The sequence below is a fragment of the Lepidochelys kempii genome, chromosome 12 (assembly GCF_965140265.1).
Source record: "Lepidochelys kempii isolate rLepKem1 chromosome 12, rLepKem1.hap2, whole genome shotgun sequence".
NCBI classification, from domain to species: domain Eukaryota; kingdom Metazoa; phylum Chordata; order Testudines; family Cheloniidae; genus Lepidochelys; species Lepidochelys kempii.
Window position 1 is genome coordinate 22919445 of NC_133267.1, and position 23815 is coordinate 22943259.

At 42.2% G+C, this 23815-nt stretch overlaps 1 protein-coding gene across 1 annotated transcript; it reads left to right on the forward strand.

Annotated features, from left to right (window-relative positions):
- The first annotated feature begins 18353 nt into the window (after positions 1 to 18353).
- NUDT19 (nudix hydrolase 19) lies at positions 18354 to 23491 on the forward strand. The gene is made up of 3 exons (XM_073307845.1): positions 18354 to 19160; positions 21120 to 21327; positions 22577 to 23491. Exons 1-3 carry the CDS (start codon positions 18414 to 18416, stop codon positions 22813 to 22815), a joined length of 1194 nt encoding a protein of 397 aa, XP_073163946.1. The 5' UTR covers positions 18354 to 18413; the 3' UTR covers positions 22816 to 23491.
- Positions 23492 to 23815: the final 324 nt, after the last annotated feature.

The window sequence follows — 23815 nt, forward strand, 5'->3', positions numbered from 1 at the left end:
CATCATGAATATGAGGTAGGATTAAAGTCTCAGTATTTAATATACAGAACTATGTAAAAATATTTTCTAATATGAATTAAATTATTCAAAGTAACAATACTGAACAAATTGCATGATGTCAAAGCAGCATTGGGATTTAAAAATAAAACACAAGTTCCCATTTTTGTAACCTGAAAGATTGATTATAGCCTTTTAAAAAAAATTATATTGAGGAATGATCATATATACAGAAATGTTTAAATGTTTTTGATGCTTCTGATCAATATATTTACTCTTCACAGATTTTCATTATGTAAAAAGTCTTTCAGGAATACTATTGGATTATAGTTCTCTAAATGCTTTCTCTCAATATGATTATGTTAGTCTTTTAATGCAGGCTGAGTCTGTGCAGAATAGTAGGTCTACATGTGAACAGTCATTTGCTGTTGTAAGCATACAGTAAAAGGGGGCTTAATGAAGAAATTATTATTTGTTATATCTGATGTACTTGAATAACAATGGAAAGATCTTACCCCTGGTCTACACTAGGACTTTAGGTCGAATTTAGCAGCATTAAATCGATGTAAACCTGCACCTGTCCACACAATGAAGCCCTTTATTTCGACTTAAAGGGCTCTTAAAATCGATTTCCTTACTCCACCCCTGACAAGTGGATTAGCGCTTAAATCGGCCTTGCCGGCTCGAATTTGGGGTACTGTGGACACAATTCAACGGTATTGGCCTCTAGGAGCTATCCCAGAGTGCTCCATTGTGACCGCTCTGGACAGCACTCTCAACTCAGATGCACTGGCCAGGTAGACAGGAAAAGAACCGCGAACTTTTGAATCTTATTTCCTGTTTGGCCAGCGTGGCAAGCTGCAGGTGACCATGCAGAGCTCATCAGCAGAGGTGACTATGATGGAGTCCCAGAATCGCAAAAGAGCTCCAGCATGGACCGAACGGGAGGTACGGGATCTGATCGCTGTATGGGGAGAGGAATCCGTGCTATCAGAACTCCGTTCCAGTTTTCGAAATGCCAAAACCTTTGTCAAAATCTCCCAGGGCATGAAGGACAGAGGCCATAACAGGGACCCGAAGCAGTGCCGTGTGAAACTGAAGGAGCTGAGGCAAGCCTACCAGAAAACCAGAGAGGCGAACGGCCGCTCTGGGTCAGAGCCCCAAACATGCCGCTTCTATGATGAGCTGCATGCCATTTTAGGGGGTTCAGCCACCACTACCCCAGCCGTGTTGTTTGACTCCTTCAATGGAGGTGGAGGCAATACGGAAGCAGGTTTTGGGGACAAAGAAGATGATGATGATGAGGAGGTTGTAGATAGCTCACAGCAAGCAAGCGGAGAAACCGGTTTTCCCGACAGCCAGGAACTGTTTCTCACCCTGGACCTGGAGCCAGTACCCCCCGAACCCACCCAAGGCTGCCTCCTGGACCCAGCAGGCGGAGAAGGGACCTCCGGTGAGTGTACCTTTTAAAATACTATACATGGTTTAAAAGCAAGCATGTGAAAGGATTACTTTGCCCTGGCATTCGCGGCTCTCCTGGATGTACTCCCAAAGCCTTTGCAAAAGGTTTCTGGGGAGGGCAGCCTTATTGCGTCCTTCATGGTAGGACACTTTACCACTCCAGGCCAGTAACACGTACTCGGGAATCATTGTACAACAAAGCATTGCAGTGTATGTTTGCTGGCGTTCAAACAACATCCGTTCTTTATCTCTCTGTGTTATCCTCAGGAGAGTGAGATATAATTCATGGTCACCTGGTTGAAATAGAGTGTTTTTCTTCAGGGGACAATCAGAGGAGCCCATTCCTGCTGGGCTGTTTGCCTGTGGCTAAACAGAAATGTTCCCCGCTGTTAGCCACAGGGAGGGGGGAGGGTTGAGGGGGTAGCCACGCAGTGGGGGGAGGCAAAATGCGACCTTGTAACGAAAGCACATGTGCTATGTATGTAATGTTAAAAGCAAGGTTTACCCTGAAAGAGTGTAGCCACTGTTTTATAAAATGTCTTTTTAAATACCGCTGTCCCTTTTTTTTTCTCCACCAGCTGCATGTGTTTCAATGATCACAGGATCTTCTCCTTCTCAGAGGCTAGTGAAGCTTAGAAAGAAAAAAAAACATACTCGAGATGAAATGTTCTCTGAGCTCATGCTGTCCTCCCACGCTGACAGAGCACAGACGAATGCGTGAAGGCAAATAATGTCAGAGTGCAGGAAAGCACAAAATGACCGGGAGGAAAGGTGGCGGGCTGAAGAGAGTGAGTGGCGGGCTGAAGAGAGTAAGTGGCGGGCTGAAGACAGGGCTGAAGCTCAAATGTGGCGGCAGCGTGATGAGAGGAGGCAGGATTCAATGCTGAGGCTGCTGGAGGACCAAACCAGTATGCTCCAGTGTATGGTTGAGCTGCAGCAAAGGCAGCTGGAGCACAGACTGCCACTACAGCCCCTGTGTAACCAACCGCCCTCCTCCCCAAGTTCCATAGCCTCCACACCCAGACGCCCAAGAACGCGGTGGGGGGGCCACTGGCCAACCAGCCACTCCGCCACAGAGGATTGCCCAAAAAAAAGAAGGCTGTCATTCAATAAATTTTAAAGTTGTAAACTTTTAAAGTGCTGTGTGGCATTTTCCTTCCCTCCTCCACCACCCCTCCTGGGCTACCTTGGTAGTCATCTCCCTATTTGTGTGATGAATGAATAAAGAATGCATGAATGTGAAGCAACAATGACTTTATTGCCTCTGCAAGCGGTGATCGAAGGGAAGAGGGGAGGGTGGTTAGCTTACAGGGAAGTAGAGTGAACCAAGGGGCAGGGGGTTTCATCATGGAGAAACAAACAGAACTTTCACACCGTAGCCTGGCCAGTCATGAAACTGGTTTTCAAAGCTTCTCTGATGCGTACCGCGCCCTCCTGTGCTCTTCTAACCGCCCTGGTGTCTGGCTGCGCGTAACCAGCAGCCAGGCGATTTGCCTCAACCTCCCACCCCGCCATAAACGTCTCCCCCTTACTCTCACAGATATTGTGGAGCACACAGCAAGCAGTAATAACAGTGGGAATATTGGTTTCGCTGAGGTCTAAGCGAGTCAGTAAACTGCGCCAGCGCGCCTTTAAACATCCAAATGCACATTCTACCACCATTCTGCACTTGCTCAGCCTGTAGTTGAACAGCTCCTGACTACTGTCCAGGCTGCCTGTGTATGGCTTCATGAGCCATGGCATTAAGGGGTAGGCTGGGTCCCCAAGGATACATATAGGCATTTCAACATCCCTAACAGTTATTTTCTGGTCTGGGAATAAAGTCCCTTCCTGCAGCTTTTGAAACAGCCCAGAGTTCCTGAAGATGCGAGCGTCATGTACCTTTCCCGGCCATCCCACGTTGATGTTGGTGAAACGTCCCTTGTGATCCACCAGAGCTTGCAGCACTATTGAAAAGTACCCCTTGCGGTTTATGTACTCGGCAGCTTGGTGCTCCGGTGCCAAAATAGGGATATGGGTTCCGTCTATGGCCCCACCACAGTTAGGGAATCCCATTGCAGCAAAGCCATCCACTATGACCTACACATTTCCCAGGGTCACTACCCTTGATATCAGCAGATCTTTGATTGTGTGGGCTACTTGCATCACAGCAGCCCCCACAGTAGATTTGCCCACTCCAAATTGATTCCCAACTGACCGGTAGCTGTCTGGCGTTGCAAGCTTCCACAGGGCTATCGCCACTCGCTTCTCAACTGTGAGGGCTGCTCTCATCTTGGTATTCATGCGCCTCAGGGCAGGGGAAAGCAAGTCACAAAGTTCCATGAAAGTGCCCTTACGCATGCGAAAGTTTCGCAGCCACTGGGAATCATCCCAGAGCTGCAACACTATGCGGTCCCACCAGTCTGTGCTTGTTTCCCGAGCCCAGAATCGGCGTTCCACAGCATGAACCTGCCCCATTAGCACCATGATGCATGCATTGACAGGGCCCATGCTTTCAGAGAAATCTGTGTCCATGTCCTGATCACTCACGTGACCGCGCTGACGTCGCCTCCTCGCCCGGTATCGCTTTGCCAGGTTCTGGTGCTGCATATACTGCTGGATAATGCGTGTGGTGTTTAATGTGCTCCTAATTGCCAAAGTGAGCTGAGCGGCCTCCATGCTTGCCTTGGTATGGCGTCCGCACAGAAAAAAGGCGCGGAACGATTGTCTGCCGTTGCTCTGACGGAGGGAGAGGCGACTGATGACACGGCTTACAGGGTTGGCTTCAGGGAGCTAAAATCAACAAAGGGGATGGCTTTACATCAAGGAGTATTCAGGTAGGACTTCACGGAGGGTTCCAATAAGAAATGGTGCACCAAAGTTATTGTTGTTATTGGAACAAGGAGGTTAGCCTGGCCTCTGATTGATACATGGCTAGATTTACCTCACTGCACCCTCTCTGTGAGTGACTGCAGTGTGACCTAGAGGAATGAGTCCCCTAGACAGGGGAGGGGGGGAAGCAAATGAGTACAAAACAAATCTGGTCTATTTCTTGTTTTGATCCACTCCATCTATCTTTTACATCTTTGGCTGGCAGCAGACGGTGCAGAAGGACTGCATGCCATCCACATCTCATGGCTGCTCGGCAGAAGATGGTACAGTACGACTGCTAGCCATCCTCATCTCTTGCCTGCCCGGCAGAAGATGGTACAGTACGACTGCTAGCAATCAGTATCGCCTGCCTACTCACCACAAGATGGTTCAATAGGACTGACTGCAGGACTAAAGAGAATGACCTGGTCAAATCACTCCAAATTTAGTCCCTGCGCCCATGTCTGCCCAGGCGCTCCCAGCCGACGTGGCCAGGAACACCTCGGACACGACGAGGACAGCTACCAGTCGTACTGCACCGTCTGCTGCCAGAAGGCAATGGGTTGCTGCTACTGTGTAGCAATGCCGTACCGCGTCTGCCAGCACCCAGGAGACATACGGTGACGGTTACCTGAGAGGGCTCCATGCTTGCCGTGGTATGGTGTCTGCACAGGTAACTCAGGAAAAAAGGTGCAAAACGATTGTCTGCCCTTGCTTTCACGGAGGGAGGGAGGAAAGGGGGGCCTGACAATATGTACCCAGAACCACCCGCGACAATGTTTTAGCCCCATCAGGCATTGGGATCTCAACCCAGAATTCCAATGGGCAGCGGAGACTGCGGGAACTGTGGGATAGCTATCTACAGTGCAACGTTCCGGAAGTCGACTCTAGCCTCGGTACTGTGGAAGAACTCCGCCGAGTTAATGCACTTAATGCACTTAGAGCATTTTCTGTGGGGACACACACACTCAAATATATAAAACCGATTTCTAAAAAACTGACTTCTATAAATTCGACCTTATTCCGTAGTGTAGACATACCCTTACTGACAGCTCATTCACCTGTGCACGTTGGGGAGGGAGGAAAACGGTATGTGGGCAAATATGTACTTTAATAATTTTATGACAGTAAAGTATGACTCCTTGCAATATGGTTATGCTATTATATAGTTTTAAACAGGTGAAGATAAATTACATCTTGTTAAAGTCCTAAAAGAAAAATAATAAAAATGAATTGGATAATGAAAGTGATTACAATTTTAAACTTTAAAATGCTGCATTTCAGAATGAGTTACTTTGGATTAATCATGTGGCATATCAGTCCATACTTGACCAAAGTTAAAGGATAGTTCAAAATATATTTTGCAGTTTTCTGAAAGGAAAAGAATGTAAGTGCTGAATTCTCAAGCTGTTTTATTCTACATCTAGATCAGATGATTGGGCATGGCTTCAATATATAATCTATCTGCTGAACAAGTAAAAAATCATATCAAGGAGTCTTGGAATTATGCCAGTGCTGAACCCTAGGTATCCAAAAAGAAGTCTTGTATCATTCTCCAGTCCAAGATGTGGCATCTAAAATGCAACACAACACTGATGATAACAACATTGCCTGAATCCATGTATTACTTTGCATTAGATTCAACTGTCTTGCATATTATATACACACACAGAGCTCTGTTTAATATCTTGTAAAATGTAGGTATGGTTTGTTGAGAAAATAAATGAAGCAATGACACATTTCCAAAGAGTAATGTGAGCTATTCTTAGTTAGTGCTTACACATTGGTTCAAGTATATGTGATTTGGAGCTCTGTATTTTTACCTTTTTTTTGTTTTATTTTGTTTTTGGGGTATGTTATTTGATAACTTGCATTTTCAGTTTAAAATATTCAATCTAGGGGAAAGGATGTACCAACCGCCTTAATTCTGTATGTATGAATTGTATATATCCTGGCTCTTGCCTATTCCTTCATAACAAGAGATATACTATCAGACGTAAAGGGTCTGCATCTTCTCTCACATTACTATAAATCAGGAGCAAATCCATTGAGCTCAGTGGAGTGACATCAGTATAAAATTGGCATCAATTAAAGGAGAATCAGGCCCATAGTGTTTATGCTGGTATTGTTAGCTCTATCAGCTGGATACAACATTTGCTTGATTTGCCTAATGAGCCTTTTAGGGGGTGGGCACAAATCAGCACTGAGCAAAATGAACATAGTTAAGTTAGTTACATTTGTATAATACTTAACATAGTTTACAATTTGGCTGCAAAAAATTACTTGTGGCTAAAACCTGCTGCAATATAAACAGTTCAAACCAGAAGCAAAATAATAAAATAAAATAAAACACATACATACACCCCTCTCTTCAATTATCTTCAAAAATTAGGAGAGTGTAATGGGTGTTCCTACAATTCAAAAAACAGCTTCTTTCAAACTGCAAGTTTAAAAGCTATTAGACTGGATTTAGTTTGCTCACACAATACAAATAAAAGTCAGATTTATTTTAAGATATTTCACAATATTTTTCCCAAACAAAAATTTCAGATTCAGAATAAACGTTTTGTAAATCTTGAAAACAGATTTTGTTCCATGTCTATTCTTATACCTATCACTGTACTGAGTGCCTAAGTGAATATGAAAGCTATTCAAGCTGTATGTGTACTAAATTATATTCCAGCTAAATTAAAGCAGATCACAAAACTAGGGAATGTTCTGTATCTTACCAGCACTCCTGCACGTTACACCTTTGTGAAAGTTTGTGAGGTAAATACTTCTCACTGTACTGAATGTCTTTGAAAACATTTATTTCAAATGGATATTTCTCAGTCTGTTGCTTGTGGGTTCTCACAGAAGCCTGTGAAGGTGGTGTCTTGCCTGCCTATTGTTAACTATATCTTGTATTCAGAGTAGCAGCCATGTTAGTCTGTATCCGCAAAAAGAAAGGGAGAACTTGTGGCACTGTATTCAATATTAAACGTAATGCTATGATTCTAGAAGTTATATCACCCTTTGCCTGCCAAGTCCATTTCTGGTGTGACAGCACTGAATTCAGGGGCTTTCATCAGTGATGAATTTGCCCGAGGGAATATATTCCCATGCATGATAATGAAACAGTCTCCCAAAGATGTGCTGAAGAAAAACACAGTGAAGAGTTTTTCTGTATAACATCTAATGATCGGACTTAGTAGACATGAGGAAAACCTCTTATTAAATGCAAAAAACTAAATTAAGGAAAATATAAACACAGATAGCCTCAGCACTACAAAATTCATAGCTGGACATTAAGCTTAACACTACAAAATTCATAGCTGGACATTAAGCTTAGATTACAAAGTATGGAAAGATCTCTTGTAATATAGCTGAACACCTCTGACCAAACTCAGACCTAGTCTAGGACTAACCTACAAAGTTTTGTGGGCATAGCTATGTCAGTCAGAGATGTGGGAAAAAAAAATACACCATCTAGCTAGGCCAGCAAGACCCTCAGTGTAGACATAGCTATGCTGACAGAAGAGTGCTTCAGTCAGCATAGCTACTATAAGTTAGGGAGGTGGTATAACTATGCTGACAGAAAAACTCCTTCTGTTGGCACTCAACATAAGCTAGGACTACACTAGGAATGTACGCCAGTATAGCTACACTGGTAAAGCTATACCACAAAGCCTTTGTACTGTAGACAACAAAAGTTCTACTGTAATTATATGAAAATCACATGGAAGTCTGAGACAAATTAAGTGGTGATGAAATGGAGGTGTTACATTTGGTTTGACTCACAAAAGTACTGTAACTTGCAATGATTTTGTATTCAGTGCGTGTACAACAGTAATATAATTTGCACACCAATGGAGTAGAAAGGGGTGTAGCAGGAAAAAGCAAGACTTGGCATGTAAGATGAAGATGATGGGTAGGTTAATGATCTGATGTTAAAAAAGACAGAAAGCCAGCGTACAGTCTTTCCTATACCCTTAATTTATTTTTTGCCAGGAACTGATCTAATATTCTTCATCAGTCTGATAGGCAATAATTGAACTTGGAAAAAACTGCTGATATGGTTTCTGCATTCCTGAGCCATGATCAGACTGAAGATCCCCAATCAGTACAGTATTGTTGCGATGTTTCAGTTGATATAATTGTACACTGCCCCCGAATGTATAATTTTCAATGTGCTGCACTGTTTTGTATTGAAAATGCATTACCACATTCTAGAAGTTGGCTGGGGGCAGATGCACAGAGACAATCGGATCTGTTGGCACCTATGAAGGCATAGAAGGCAGTCTGAGATTGTGATGTAGGCATGTTTCTGCTAAAATGACCAGTAATGAAATAGTTAACAAGGAAGCCCGGGTTATTTCCACCACTGATCTTGAAATCAGCAAGAAGTAGTTCATCCTTTACACAATGTGGAACTGGGACATGAGCAGTAACATGACACAAATATTAGAAGAGACTCCATGACTTGGGGAGGTCCTTTGCAGCAAGGAATTTGGCAATATTTTCTAAACTAGCTCTGCCACACTGTGTCCCCTAAAAATAAGGCATATTTCATTAATCACTAGAGGGGTGGGTGCCATCTATTAAACAGGCTGTGTGTTCTGCAGAGGTCTGCTATCCAGTTACAGATCTGGAGTGACCCTATTTAGCTTCCAAGATCTGACAATATCACAGCCTGAGGTTGAAGATCTCTTTGTCTACTTATTAAACATAGTGGGCAACACAATGTGTATACATAATCCTGATTAAATAGGTTGGGGCTTGGGGCTAGAGCTGAGTGGAAAACAGTGATAATTTTCAAGATTTCAAAACATTTTCCAGTTATGAATTAGGATGAAATGTCAAAAATTGCCAAAATTTTCATGAACCAAAATTTAAAAAAAAGGTTCTGGTCAGTTGAAACATTATGTTTCAATAATTTCAAAACATTGTTTCAACTTTTATTTTAAAAATATTATAAATTAATTTAATTTTTTAAATAAAATTGTTTCAAACAAAACCAGATTTTTTCATTTAAAAATGCCAAATTGGAAAGTTATGACAATTTTTAATTTCTAATTTTTGTTGCAATAAATATTTTGAAAGGAGAAATTAATTGAAACTGACCCTTTCCTGCAAAATGTTTCAGTTGTATGAACTAGCAGTTTCTGATAAAAAAAAGTTTCATCAAAACATTTCTGATGATCTCTAGCCTGGTACTACCTCTGATTTCCAGCCTGACCCTGGCTCCTCCTTACTGAACCTGGCTCTAGCGATTCTTCCAACTCCTGCTAACTACCACCCTTGAGCACTAGGCCAAACTGCCTATGCCCCGGTCCCTTACACATATCCTAATACAATGCTTGTATATCTGGGATGCAGACAATGCAGGAAAATGTTTAAATCCAAACAAACAAAGTTTCTGGTAGCTGTTTTCTTTAATTAACAAAAAATACCCAGTTTTGTAAAATCTTCTTTTTCACAAAACCTAAAACTTAGGACTATATTGTGTGATGGTGTCCCTTTAATATGTTATTTGTTCTCTTTTGGGGAACACTAAATGAGCCCCTCCTGACAGTTTGACCTGATGCAAGTTCTGTTTGGGGTATGTAAGGAGGGGGGATTGATAATAGACACCAAATTGGAAAAGGATTTTTTTTTATCAAGGGGTTAATGTGATTAAATTTGAAAAAAGGAAAAATAGGTTAAATAACAGGAAAAACTTTAAGACAGTGATATCTATGAGACTGGGATAATCTACCGGAAGTGCTGGAAGCTCTATGGCTTGAGAAATTTAAAATTAAACTGTCAAAAGCAGTTGAGAATATTGTGTGATCTGGATATGGCTACTAGACAAATATTGTTCCTTCATCTACAATGTCTGGTTCCATAAAAGGGACATTGTCACACAATATAGCTCTAACCTTAACCACGGGCTAAGCTGGGACTGTCCAGAGCCAGCTGAGCCTGTGTGACAGGTTAGAGTAGCCGTGGGTATGCCATAACTGGCTGGCTGTGACACCATAGGACCATTGCAATGGCTAGACTCTCTTATCTCTGCCCATGACCCCTACATACCACCTGTGCAGGAGACTGCAAGCAGGACTGTGCAGAGTTCCTGCTCCAGCTCTATAATACATAAGGACTTCCCCTATAATTAGAGAATTTCTAGGGGCTGAATCTGCCAGGTTTATGACCACTTTGATCACTGGAGTCAGCATATAGGACTGTATTGCACTGATGAATTGGACCCAGTGTTTTTAATGGGATTACTCTTTTGAGTAACACGAAAAAGATTCGGCCTTTAGATTGTACTGAGATAAAAAGAGGTTACTGCTGATAGAACAGGTTAAAATCATAGTTTATAAGATGACAAAATGATCTACACTGTTTTCCATTATCAGAATTTCCTCAGGGGATGTGTTATGAAATAATGACCACCTGTTCCAGAAATTAATGTTGAATTTTTGCCAGAATAAGACAGCTGCCTATAAGAAATATGCTGGCATATTATATTGCAGATTTGGAAATGATGTTGTTCATTATCTATACATGAGCCCTCACTGCTTAAAAATGCTTTTACACTGGAATGATATAGCATAATTGAATCTGAATCTTTGATCAGCAGAATCTAGATCCACTGCACATTAAGTCTAGGAAGACCTTACTTGTTTATTAATATTTCACCATTTAAAATCAGCTCTTAAGCTGTAGCACATTTTCTAATAAGATTTACATTCTAGAGAAAAATAGATAACTGTAATAAGAGTACAAAAGACAAAGAAATGTCATCTGAACTCTGATTTTAGAATCAAAATGTCTTCCAGCAGTAATCAAAAACAGGGGTGTCCTTTAAACTCCCACTGCCTAGGATGCTAATCATTATCATTGATGAGGGAGTACAAATAAAGAGGCCTGGGTAACCAGATGTCCTGGTTTTGCATGTGTGTGTTTGTGGAGGTGGGAAATGGCTTTGTGGCTTGGCTGATTATACTGATGTAAGCAGTGTCAGGATGAGCTCCACCCTGACATCTGGTGGTGAGGTGTGGCAAGTTGTGGAAAAGAATTTCAGGGGCCGATCTCATTTGCATAGGCACACCCACCACGCCTAGAATGAGACCATAGCTGCCCAAATGGTCACTTTGGCTGCTGTGGGATCCCCAGTGTCTCTGTTATTGGGGCAGGAAGAATAAATTGTTATTACCCTGATTATGGGAACTGTGCTTGGAACTGTACGTGGCCTTTTGTTACGATGGAGGGATTCACCATCATCTAAGTAGCACTCGCTAGGCAAGGGTCATGGGTTCCAAAACTGTGTGAATGGAGAGAGGCTGGGGACAAGTATTAATACTTGGTGGCATGGGCCCCTTGGTGAGGGCCTTACATGCTAATTGCACTTCCTCCTCTCTCCACTGTGGAATATCAGAGCTAATTTTGATTTCATTAGAAGTCTAGTTACAGGCTGCTGAGCTCACTTTGGGCTGACAGTGCACCAGCACTGGGGCTCCCCTATTATAAGCTGAATTCACCTAAGCGCTGAAATCACTGAGTGTTGTGTTAAGTAGTGGGGGAGCCTGAAGATATATTGTGGAGCAGTTTGCGGGCCGGCTGGCGAAGCAGTTCGACACGGAGCAGTGTGTGGATGGCAGGAGCTGCTTGTGGGCCGTGGAGCTGAGCGAAGGAGTTCGTGGGGCGGCTGGCGGAGCGGAGCGCAGCTGAGTGAAGGAGTTCGTGGGGCGGCTGGTGGAGCGGAGTGCAGCTGCGCGAAGGAGTTTTGTGGGGCGGCTGGCGGAGCGGAGCGGAGCGCCGCTATGGAGCTATGGGGCGGTCAGCTTCAGATCACGTAAGGTGCCTCTTACCCCCGTCCCATTTCCACCCAGGTTGGGAGGTAAAGCTCCGCCGATAAACTTTCGAACTCTGGGGCTGCCCTGACCAGGGACAGAGACTTTTGGGGCATTGGACTTTTGGGGTTGCTGGACTCAAGAACCAAAGGGAAAAGGGCATGCCCCAATTTGCCTGGGGTGGGTTGTTTTTGCTCATGGGTTGTGTTATGAATCCGGTTGGTGGTGTTTCCCCAACATAATGCCACATTGTTTCTCTCTGTTATTAAAAGACTTTTGCTACACTCAGACTATGTGCTTGCGAGAGGGGAAGTATTGCCTCTTGGAGGCGCCCAGCGGGGGTGGTATATATTTGTCCCAGGTCACTGGGTGGGGGCTTGAGCCAGTTTGCATTGTGTTATTGGAATGGAACCCCTAGATATTGAACCCGGCCCTTGTTGCTGCCAACTCTGACGGGCAGAAGGGTTACATTGAAGCTGGTGTTTTGTCCCAATTTTAGTATAATCAGCCAGCTGGCTGACCTTCTGTGCTCTGCAGTCTGCCACCCTAGCACCAAGATGAACTTGTAGCCCAGCTGCGCCTGTTACGCCCAACTGCAGCTTGCAGCATCTCACCATTGAATTGTTGTTGTGCACTCTGATGCACAATGGAGTCCAAATTCCTGTTTTGTGCACACTGGCATGCTGTGGAATTTAGAGTATTTCAGGTTTCAGAGTGTACAACAATTCATTGAGGAAATACTGCACTGTAACACAGCACAGACACAGCTACAAGTTCACCTAGAAAGGGAGTAAACTGGGTGGTCAGCAGCACCAGGCACAGGAATTTGGACAACTGACAAAGAGAGGCTTAAAAAAAAAAAAGACATGGATGGGAAGATTCACAAATAGGCACCCATCCTCTGTCACATCCATTTGCTGACCTGACCAGATATCCTGGGAGGTTTTCTGTGAGTCTGAAGCCTGCATCCAAGAGGTTACAGAAAGGTTGCTGAGGCTCATCCAGCCCTCTGACCACTGCTCCATGTTGCTCATCCATGTAGGCACTAATGATACTGCCAGCTGTGACCCTAAGCATATCAGTAGTGACTACAGATCTCTCAGACATTGAAGGAGTCAGGGGCCTAGATGGTGTTTTTGTCCATCCTTCCAGTTGCAGTTAAGACCCATTCAGGGATATATACATCCTGGAAATAAATGCATGACTGTGCAGATGATGTCAACAGGAGGGCTTTGGCTTCCTCAACCATGGGATGTTGTTCTGTGAAGGAGGACTGCTAGGAGGAGACAGAGTCCACCTAACAAAGAACGGGAAGAGCAACTTCATACACTGACTTAGTGATCAAGTGAGGAGGGCTTTAAACCAGGTTCAAAGAGGATAGGTGACAAAAGCCCACAGGTAGGTATAAAAGAGCCTGACAGATGACTAAATGTTTGGGGGTGGAGGAAATGGTAAATTACAATAAGGTATAGGAGCCACAAGTGAGAAATTTGTGGGGGAATCCGCTCAACTGCTTAGATGTCTATACACAAATGCAAGGAGTATGGGGAATAAACAAGAAGAGTTGGAAGTCTTAGTACACAAGCTAACTTATGACCTAACTGGCCTCAAAGAGATTTGGTGGGATAAATTTCATGACTGGAATACTGGTATAGAAGGGCATAGCTTGTTCAGGAAGTCTGGGCAGGGAAAAAATCGAGGAGGTGTTGAATTGTACATAAAGAACATACACACTTGTTCTGAGATCCAAGAGGCGGTGAGAAGCAGATCAGTTGAAGGTCTCTGGGTGAAGATAACATGGGGAAAAAATAGGGGCAATGTCATCGTAGGGATATATACTAGACCACCAAATCAGGAGGAGGAGGTAGAAGAGGAATTTCGAGAACAAATAACAGAACTATCCCAAATACAAGACCTGGTAGTAACCGGGGAGTTGAGCTATCCAGACATCTGCTGGAAAAGTCATACAGCAAAATACAAAATTTCCAATAAATTATTGGAATGTGTTGGGGACAACTTCTTATTTCAGAGAGAGGAAGAACAAATCAGGGGGATACATGGAATAAATGTTTTCATTAATATGCCCAGTTATTTCTCCTGACTGAATACAGATTATTTTGTACTCAGCAACATTTCTGAGTAGTTCGACTATTACCCTCCAGTGTATGTTATTTGAATTTCATCTGCCATCAGACTGACCATTCATCTAGCTGTGTTAATTCCTTTTTGAATATTTGGTTAATCTACATAATTTTGTGTCATTTGAAAATTTTGCTATCTCATTATTCCTCCTTTTCCAGATCATTGATGATTATATTAAATATAATTTCTAGTACTGATGTTTGGGGCAGCTCTTGGTTAACTTTTTGCAGTGTTGAAGATTGTCTATTCCTACCTAGTTTTATGGATTTTAATCACTTTTTAATTCATGACAGTATTTCACTCTCTGACTTCTTACTTTGCTTGATAACCTCTTGTGAATGACTTTGTTAAAGGCTTTTGAAAAGTCTAAATAAACCACATACAAAAATCCTAAAATAAAGTTATTTAGATTGCAAAGTCAAGCCTTTGAAAGAAATGCCAGAATTAAGAATGCATGCAATCTTAATTCTGCCCACTGGTGCATATGCATTATGATAGTCATTCCATGACCATATATTATTTGTCCACAGAACCTGTGTCTTATTCAGTTGGAGGGAATGTTCAATGATTGAGTTATGTGTTCAATATTCCCTTTTATCTTTGTTGGTCAATATATAGCCTCACACCTTACTTACTGAACACCATCCAAATCCTATAATGAATTAATTTTCTCATGGTGCTCATTACTGTAATACAGTATCTGAATGCCTCACAAACATTAAATAATTTATATTCACAGCATCCGTGGGAGCCAAGAGATTATTGTTATCCTCGTTTTACAGATGGAGAAACTGAGACTAAGAGTTATGTCTCAGATCAGACAGAAAGTCAGTGTCAAAATGAGAATTCTGGATCTCCTGATTCCCAACCTTGTTCTCATTCCTCCAGATCTCATTGCCTCATTACCTGTGGAACTAAGTAGACAGAGCTCCCATTGACTTCAGTTATAGTTGTGAGTCCTCAGTAGCATTTCTGAAAGTTAGGTCCTACATATCTCAAGCACCTAGAAAAATGAAGAATACATTTAGTGGCCACCTGTTAAAATTTGGTTTAAGTAACTTGTCCAGCATCATAAAGGAAATTTGTGGCAGAAGCAGGGAGAGAACTGAGTTCTTCTTTGTGTCATTAAACCAGCCTTAAACCATAAACCCATCCTTTCTCTTCTTATAGTACTCTGATTCATTCTTCACACACTTTCAACTTCTAGAGCAAATGTGGCAGGATTCCCACAAAGAACAACAATATGCAACAATCCCGATTCATCCCTTGAGCACACTGAAACAGTAGGTTAACAATGAATGAGTAGCCCCCTTTTACAGATAGCATATCTAAGGACAAACATACAGTAGGTTAGTTCTGAAAGGCAGCATGGCTATGTGGATGAGAGTCATACCAACAATCTGCTATATTAGACATCTATATTCTATTCCCAGCTTCTGTGAATGCTCAGTGTGGCATAAGCCTACACTGGTCCACAGGCTGACTGAGGGGAACCAGACTTGGGTCTCTCTCTCCCACTGCTACAAAGTTGCTCACAGCAACTGTGTTGAATATCTGCTCCCTGGGGTTCCCAGTATAGTGTATGGTGCAGCTATTATAGCTATGTTCTGGCCTTACAATGTTCAGGGTTTTTGCATGCTGACAAAATGAAATTCTAAAAACATAAGACACAGTAAGGAAATAGTGATTTACAATAGCTTATAACTGCCAAATCTGAATAGAATTTCATGAGATGAACAAAAAGCACCTGGGCTTTTCTGTTGTCAAAGATCAAAACCAGGTTGCAAACAATGGAGGTAGTAAAGCTTCTCAGAAAAAGGCATGTATCACCAAGAAAAAATGTTTGCTTGCCTAAATGTAGGCATCACTGTTCGTTCCTCCTATAATTATGTTACATAAAAAAATTGTGAAAAGAATGTTAATGTTGTCAAGTCAAGCACTCAAAAGATAGGAAATGCCTGTAAGTAATTAATCGAATGAAGCATGGGTCTAGAAAAATAGTCTGTGATCAAGTAATTAAAGATTATGCCATTACGCATATACACAAAGGGGCCAAATTAAAGTTCCATGGGCAACCTTAATTCTGGCATTTCTGAATTTTTGAATGCTTGATTTTGGAAGCTTCACTTTCTTTTAACCTCATTTAAAAAATATAATTACTTTGGGCTTGATGTACATTTTCTGTAGAGTATCTGATCCACTAAAATAATCTCTTATATTTTACTATTTAATAATTGTTTATCTTGCCTTACTTCTTCCATAGGTCTGCATGCTTTGTCAGTATCTAGTATGTTTCAGTAGCCTCCAAGCTGATGGTCTTAACTAGAGTCTTCTTTTTATTTTATTCCTTTCTCTTCTAAAGAGTTTAGTGTCACAAAGCTAGCAAAGAGGATACTGGAGAGGATGCTTGGAGTGCACTTTCACTTCTGCTGCTTCATGTAACTGGAACTCTCCCAATACCCTGGCTCAGAACCAGGGAGCCACTTCTCTTTAAATCTTTTATTAAAGCCTTATTCTTCTTTTAGCTGAGGACTGACTCCTCTCAACATGTTTTGTGTTAACGTATTAAGGAAGTTTTTTTTACAAGTAAAATGTATTGCATGGCCTGCAGCCATGTTACTTTGTGCTGTGCTCTTGTAAATAATGAACTCACAAGTTAGGCAGCACTGGACTACTTCAGCACTTATGGAAAACCTATAAGGAACTCCAAGATGCATCAGAAGGTAGCATTAGTAATTTAGTAGGTGGCATTCTCTCTGAAACACTATTGAACCAATATTCTAGCATTGTATATGCCACCCTTCAGATGAAATGTAAAACCTCAGTCCTGATCACTTCTGCTTATTAAAGATCCCACAGTATTTTGTGTGTGTGTGCAAAAGTAGGAAATAGGCTATTAACACCGGTTATGTTCCAAATTGGGTAATTTCATCCCATCTCTCTAAATCCTCCCTGCTGTTCTGTAAGTATTTTTCACTTTCTGTTAACAAATGCAGTTTCATCCTTGAAATAGCTGTATTTCAATGGTAGATGTGATTCCTGTGGATAGTTTATGTTTCACTGTGACATAGTAGAGAAAGTTGTGTAACTTGACTTCCAGCTACTGGAGTTAGGGAGGTCAGGAGCAAATAATAATTAAGAAGAAATAGGGCCACTCAGAGCTCAAGGTTTTCACATCCACTTGTCATTGGGCTAGATTTTTTATTAAATAATTGGTTTTCTTACTGTAATCATGGTGGTTTAAAATCTCAAGAAATGCAGATTGTTTTTTTTTTTTCATTTCATTGCACCAACCATACAAGCTTCACTGACATTGACTCTCATGCACTACTGTGCATTCCTAAGCTTCTGCACATGGAGACTAGACTACTCGCCTGTCTAAATGTTTGCCCTATCGCGTTCCTTATTGTCGGTTTCTGATTTGCCTTCATCACGCTGATGAGTGCTGGCGAGGGATGTACTGGCCGCCGCTTCCAGCAGCTCCTATTGGCCTGGAGCAGCGAACCGCAGCCACTGGGAGCCGTGATCAGCCGAACCTGCAGACGCGGCAGGTAAACAAGCCAGCCCGGCCCACCAGGGGCTTTCCCTGCACAAGCGGCTGGATGAGTTTGGGAACCACTGTCTTTGGGGATTATATTCATGTGTGTCGGAATTTAATTGTTTTTAACACTGGCATTGTTACTGATCTACTCGCTGTCCATTAAGCCAGGTTTCAGAGTGGTAGCTGAGCTAGTCTGTATCCACTGTTTGAAATGGGCCACCTCAATTACCACTACAAAAGTGAATTTTCCTCATGTAATAATAGCCCACTTCCACTTTAATTTAATTGTCTCATTAGAACTGACCCCCCCACACTTGGTAAGGCAACTCCCATCTTCTCATGTACTATGTATTTATACAGTGGTCTCCAAACTTTTTGGATCTTGCACCCCCAAGGCCATCTCTGGGGAAGCAAAAAAAAAAAAAGCTGCCGCTGTGCTGACGGTGCTCCTCCTGCTGCGCACCTTATGAGTTTCTAGGTGCCACAAGGACTCCTCCTTGTTTTTGTCCATTAAGCTGCATACTTAAGCCTCACAGGTGTAGTGGCTCCTCCCAGGAGGCTGGGGGCGATGGAGCCGAGGTAGGTGGTACACGGGGACGGTGGCTATGCACCGAGCCACCACGTTTCCTGTCCTCCATGCCGGTATGAACACGCAACTGCGGCACTGGCGAGAGGCGGCTACGCTGCTGCTGGCTGCCGGGTGCGGGGCGCCGGCGCGGCCGGTGCGCTCCCTACTAGGCCCCTTTGACTACGAGATGCTGCTGCTGCAGCGGAGCCATCGGAGCGGCTTCCTGCCCAGCGCCCACGTCTTCCCAGGCGGCCTGCTGGAGGCGGCCGACTTCTCTGCTGACTGGCTGGGGCTGCTGCCCGCCTTGCCCCGCTGCGGGCTGGGCTCCGTGCGGCCGTCGCCGCCGGGCGGTAACCGAGCTCCGGTCTTCGCCACCGACCGGGCTGACCTTGGCTCGCCACTGCCGGGGGACGTGGCCTTCCGCATCTGCGCCATCCGGGAGACCTTCGAAGAGGCGGGCATCCTGCTCCTGGTGTCGGGCCCCGGCCCCGCCACTGATCCAGGCCCGGCCCGCTTGCTGCCTCAGCACCACCTGCCGCCGGGTCCGGAGCTCGCCGAGTGGCGGCGACGGGTGCAGCAGGAGCCGGCCTGCTTCCTACAGCTCTGCCGTTACCTGCGCTGCGTCCCCAACATTTGGGCGCTGCACGAGTGGGGCAACTGGCTGACTCCGGTGCCCAGGGCTGGCCGGGGGGACCGGCGCTACGACACTGCCTTCTACCTGTGCTGCCTTGAGGAGCGGCCTCCGCACACGTCGCAGGATGAGCAGGAGGTGACAGGCTTCCAGGTAAGGTTTCATAACCACAAACACCTTCTGTCTTTCCCTATACTTCCCTTACATCCCATGGAAACTATAGGGAGGGCCCAGGAGGAGCTATGCCTATGCAACACTCATTTCTCCTCCTTCCCTCCCTCCCAGTGTCTTCATACCTCCGACATAGTGCTGGTCAACTAGGTGATTATGTAAATATACTTCCTATAGACGTCCTTGTACATCTTGTAATCTGCACCCTTGTGCAGCACCATTTGGAGTTGATCTGCCGGATTCCAGCTGTCCATACACTTACTGACATTCTGAAACCTACTATATATTACATATTTTGTACACAGTAGGAGGTGATTGGATTTTAGATGATTAACCGTTATACACCCACATGCCGTGGGACTAGTAGGAGATGTTAGACTTCCAGAGGATAAATATATCAACCACAGAAGACCATCAAAAGGTGACCCGCTTCTAGATGACTGTATACTGGTGGCCCTAGTCACTTGCTGGGGATAGACAGTCAGCCGTGTCCATGTTAGGTTTCTGTCGCTTTTTTCAGGGCTATGTTTACTGTCTCCACAAAGAGGGAAACTTTTTTTGCATGCTTTTCTAACGCAAATAACACTCTGACAGGGGTTCAGACTGGGGTCTTCTGCGCTCGGTAGCTGCTGGGTAGGGGCAACCCCAGGGGGCTCAAAAGAACTGCCTGCCTGTCATCTCCTGCTCTTTTCACTGGATGGTTAGTTAATCCTACCCTTTTATGGAACTCCATTCTTTATATTGTCCAGCTGAGAGTGTGGGCCAGTCATGAGATGCTAATCAGCTGCTTCAGTTTCTTCCTAGAATCTGTCTCTGGGATTTTCTCTGTGGTGGGGGGTTGGCTGCTCCGTGAAGTATTAAAGGGGCAGATCCTCCTGTTACAATCACCCATCATACACCCACATTATGCAGTATTAGTGGGATGTGACCCTTGAATGTTTATATGCTTGGGCATACTCTGGGGTGGTCTCAAGACAGAGACGGTTGTCGAATAACTGTGGTCCCTTGTACAAATTCACTACACTTTTTTTAACACTACCAGTGTTTCTTTGTGAGTATTTATCTCTGATAGAAACTACATACAGTGAAACACAAACCAAAGTTTAAAACATCAGAGAACTTGTTTTGAACAAGTTAATACTTGATTATATATATATATATTTTTTTACTTTTTGTCCAATATCCTATCAGAAATTTATTGTGGACGTCATTCACAAGAACATGGAGGGAAAGGTGTGTCAGTAAAGGCCCACACACCATAGTCTTGATACATGAAACCAACATTTGGGTGATAATGGAAGAATTTCATACATATAGAAAATACAATTGACATGAAGTTAACATTCTGTATCTGGTTTTTCTAATTTCTGAAAACTGCATACTCATCTTGGCTAAGAAGCAAGTGCTTCGAGGTAAATTTTCACTTAATTATGAAGGCATTTGTAGCAATTCTGTAGCTGAGTTTGCTTTGAGTTTTGCATTATTCAATGGAAGTCTTTATTATGCCCTGAAAGCAGAGTTAATATCCCCTTTTAAAAACAAAATTGAAGTCCATATTTGGCACACCTATGTGCAATCCTCAAGTGTCTTATGAATTTAAAAAAAAAATCAAAATTTTTGTAGAAGAAATGTTTTAAAATGCTACCATTTGGAAACTTTGTGTTGTGTGTGGGTGTTTTTTTGGTGTGTGTATAACTCACCAATACAGTTCCATTTCACATTTATATTAGTTCAGTCTAAATCTACGGGCAACACACTGAAAATTGTACCTCTTTTTGGAATCCAGAATGCTAATAGGGTAAACTGTTCAGATGAGATGTTGTTCACACAAGGCCTTCCTTGCCACTGCTAAGGGTTTCAGTAGGGTTTATGCAATTGATAGAATTTCACCAAAAGAGATCAAGAAGAAAATAATATTTCATGTTTATCTTTCTTTTACAGTGGTCAACCCCTCCAGAAGCTCTTGAACTCTTTAAGTCTCAAGAAATATGCTTTGCTCCACCTCAGTTCTATGAATTATGTAGGCTGTGCAACTTTTCTTCACTTTGTGACCTGCATAGGTTTGGTTCTGATCGTGCTTTAGAAGGGTGTGAACGTTGGATGCCCGTTACTTTGGCGGCTTCGGATGGCTACATTCAGCTGTTACCAGGTAAATTAACCAAGTGAAAGAGCTTTTATTACCATAAAAGAGCATTGGAAAGGATATAAACCCTTGAGCTTTGGGGCCAACTGACTACTAGGGATCCAGAAAAAAGTTTCCTTGAGAGTAGATTATCCCATTACCCAAACCTATTGCAGGGTTTCTTCCTCTGAAGTAGTTGATATTGGCCACTCTTAGGGTACTGGACTAGACAGTATGGTAATTTCTACGTTTAATCAGATTGTCAACGTGTGTTAACTCTCATACAGGGTATTGTGGGAATCATTAATATTTTAATTATGTCATACTTTTCACGCTGAAGGATACGACTGTTTTATTTGTTTTTCATTTTTGTCTGCAGGATGGGTTATAGCCCCATCCTACTGGCCTTATTGGGCAATGGATCTGATCCCTGCTAAGCAAGAGTCCCAAACATTGCAGTATCCCGAGTGATTATTAGCTAGTGCATCTTTTTTAATATCTTCATTTCTTGCTACTACCTGCCTATTTAAACATTTTAGTTTTTACGTCCTTTGCCGCTTTTTTTTTATTTTTATTTATTTTTTGGCAAAAGGGCATAAATTGTATCTTTAGTTGCTATTTTCTGCTTCTTGTTGTTTTTTTTTTTTTTCTGGTCATCTCCTCTCTAATGTTCTTATTTATTACAATTGGTCTTCTGTCTCCTAATTTCCTTTCTATATTTTCATCATATTACACTTGCTCTCCATAAAAGGCTAGACAAGATTCTTCCACCAAGATCAGTTTTTAAACAAAACTGGTTAATCTTATCTGCTTTCTGTTCTTAGTCTGCCACAACTTCTTGTGTAAAGTGGGAGTCACTTAATCTCTGCTTCATTTGTCCATCTATAATCTGTAATTTCTTATGTCAAGGATGCACTGAGACCATATTCATTAGTGTACGTGAGGTTCTTGGATATTTCTTTATTTGTATGTAATGGAAAAAATAAATACATTTTACTATCTGAAAAAGCTGCCTTTGAACTTGAATGTTCCATTAGATTCCAGATTTATTGCAACATCTGGAACCTGCAGTGTTACATTCCTGGTGGCTATTATGGAATTTCATGGCCATCTTGAAATTTGGGAAAGATTGGAAGCAATTTTCTTTTAAATCTGATTGTACTCTGAACTCCATTTCCACACATTTTCAAATACTGATAATAAAGTAGCTTGTATCCTAAAAATTGCTAGATCACTGAAAAATAAAAGTATTTAATTAAAACTTAATATTTTTCAGGAGATGAGCTGTATCCGAAAGATCCAGATTATACAGGAGAAAAGAAACTTTTTTTGTCTACAGATAAGAAGGTTGAAGAACTAATGAAAGAAGACAGTAAGCTTCACCGAGTTGTAATACAAAACCTTAACAATCTTACTGTCCATGTTAATATCCAACCAAAATATAAACACATCAATCCTCTAAAGATTGACTCTAATATAGTGGGAAGTAATGCAGATTGCAATAGCAGACTATAATATGTCATCTCTGTTAAATTCCGTATGTATCAAATTTTATATATTTTAGTGCAGTTAGTCCTTTGTGACAGTTGCTAAGTGGTTAGCCCTGGAGGCTGAAGTCTTCATTTGCCAAAGAACAGGTCAGGTACATCATGGGCATCAACAGTACAAGCTTCTTTATGTTGCCATGCCAATGTATCTCAAACAAGATCAGGAGAGGCTACTTTGGGTAAGAGAAGGGTTCAGACTTCAAATATATTTAGTACTTTGAAACTGAACAAATGTGCTAGTTTTGATGTGGACATATGTTCACTGAGAAATTGATGTAAACTACCAACTTAATTCATGTTGTTCACCAAAGAGCCATTTTATGGTAATGATATTTGGCCATTGCCAATGCATGTCATAAAAGTGGACTAGTCCCTTGAACAATTCAGTTCCCTTTTCTCATTGAGTACTGAAATATTCTTGTTGCACTTAGAAGTTAGCTAGCTCTTCTATTCTGCTTCCAAGAGAGATCTTTTCGATCACACTAATATGTTAATGTGTCTACAAATGTAATTGGAGGAGTTTTCCATTGTATGACTGCATTTTCTACTCTCATCTTTAGGAATCTCAACATGCGTTCATTAAGTTAACTTATTTGCCAACAATATTTTGTATATAATTGTTCAATAAATGTTTATTTTAATTAGTTTTATTTGTATTACTTAAGGTGTACTGAGGCTTGAGAGATTTATTTCCTTCAAAATTTGTTTATTTCCAAATTAAGAACTAACGATCTAAGGACTGGTTTGACAGCAGTCATTCCCTTTATTTAGTACCATATTTACTTTCATTTAAAGATTTGAACAACTTAAAAGATGAAAATACGGTTTACTGTATAGTTCTGAGAATACAGAAATTAATGTTACCATATATATCAGTATGAACAACTGAAGAGGAAAATGTAGAGGCTTGAAAACATTACTGTCCTACCTCAAACATCCCACATCTGCTCCTTGACTATTATACTGAT

Bases quoted from the DNA above. Each gene is read 5' to 3' on its own strand.
- NUDT19 (XM_073307845.1), top strand. From the start codon at position 18,414: ATGCACCGAGCCACCACGTTTCCTGTCCTCCATGCCGGTATGAACACG. The intron at 19,161-21,119 runs GTAAGGTTTCAT...TTTCTTTTACAG, and splicing joins AGGAGGTGACAGGCTTCCAG to TGGTCAACCCCTCCAGAAGC. The intron at 21,328-22,576 runs GTAAATTAACCA...AATATTTTTCAG, and splicing joins CTACATTCAGCTGTTACCAG to GAGATGAGCTGTATCCGAAA.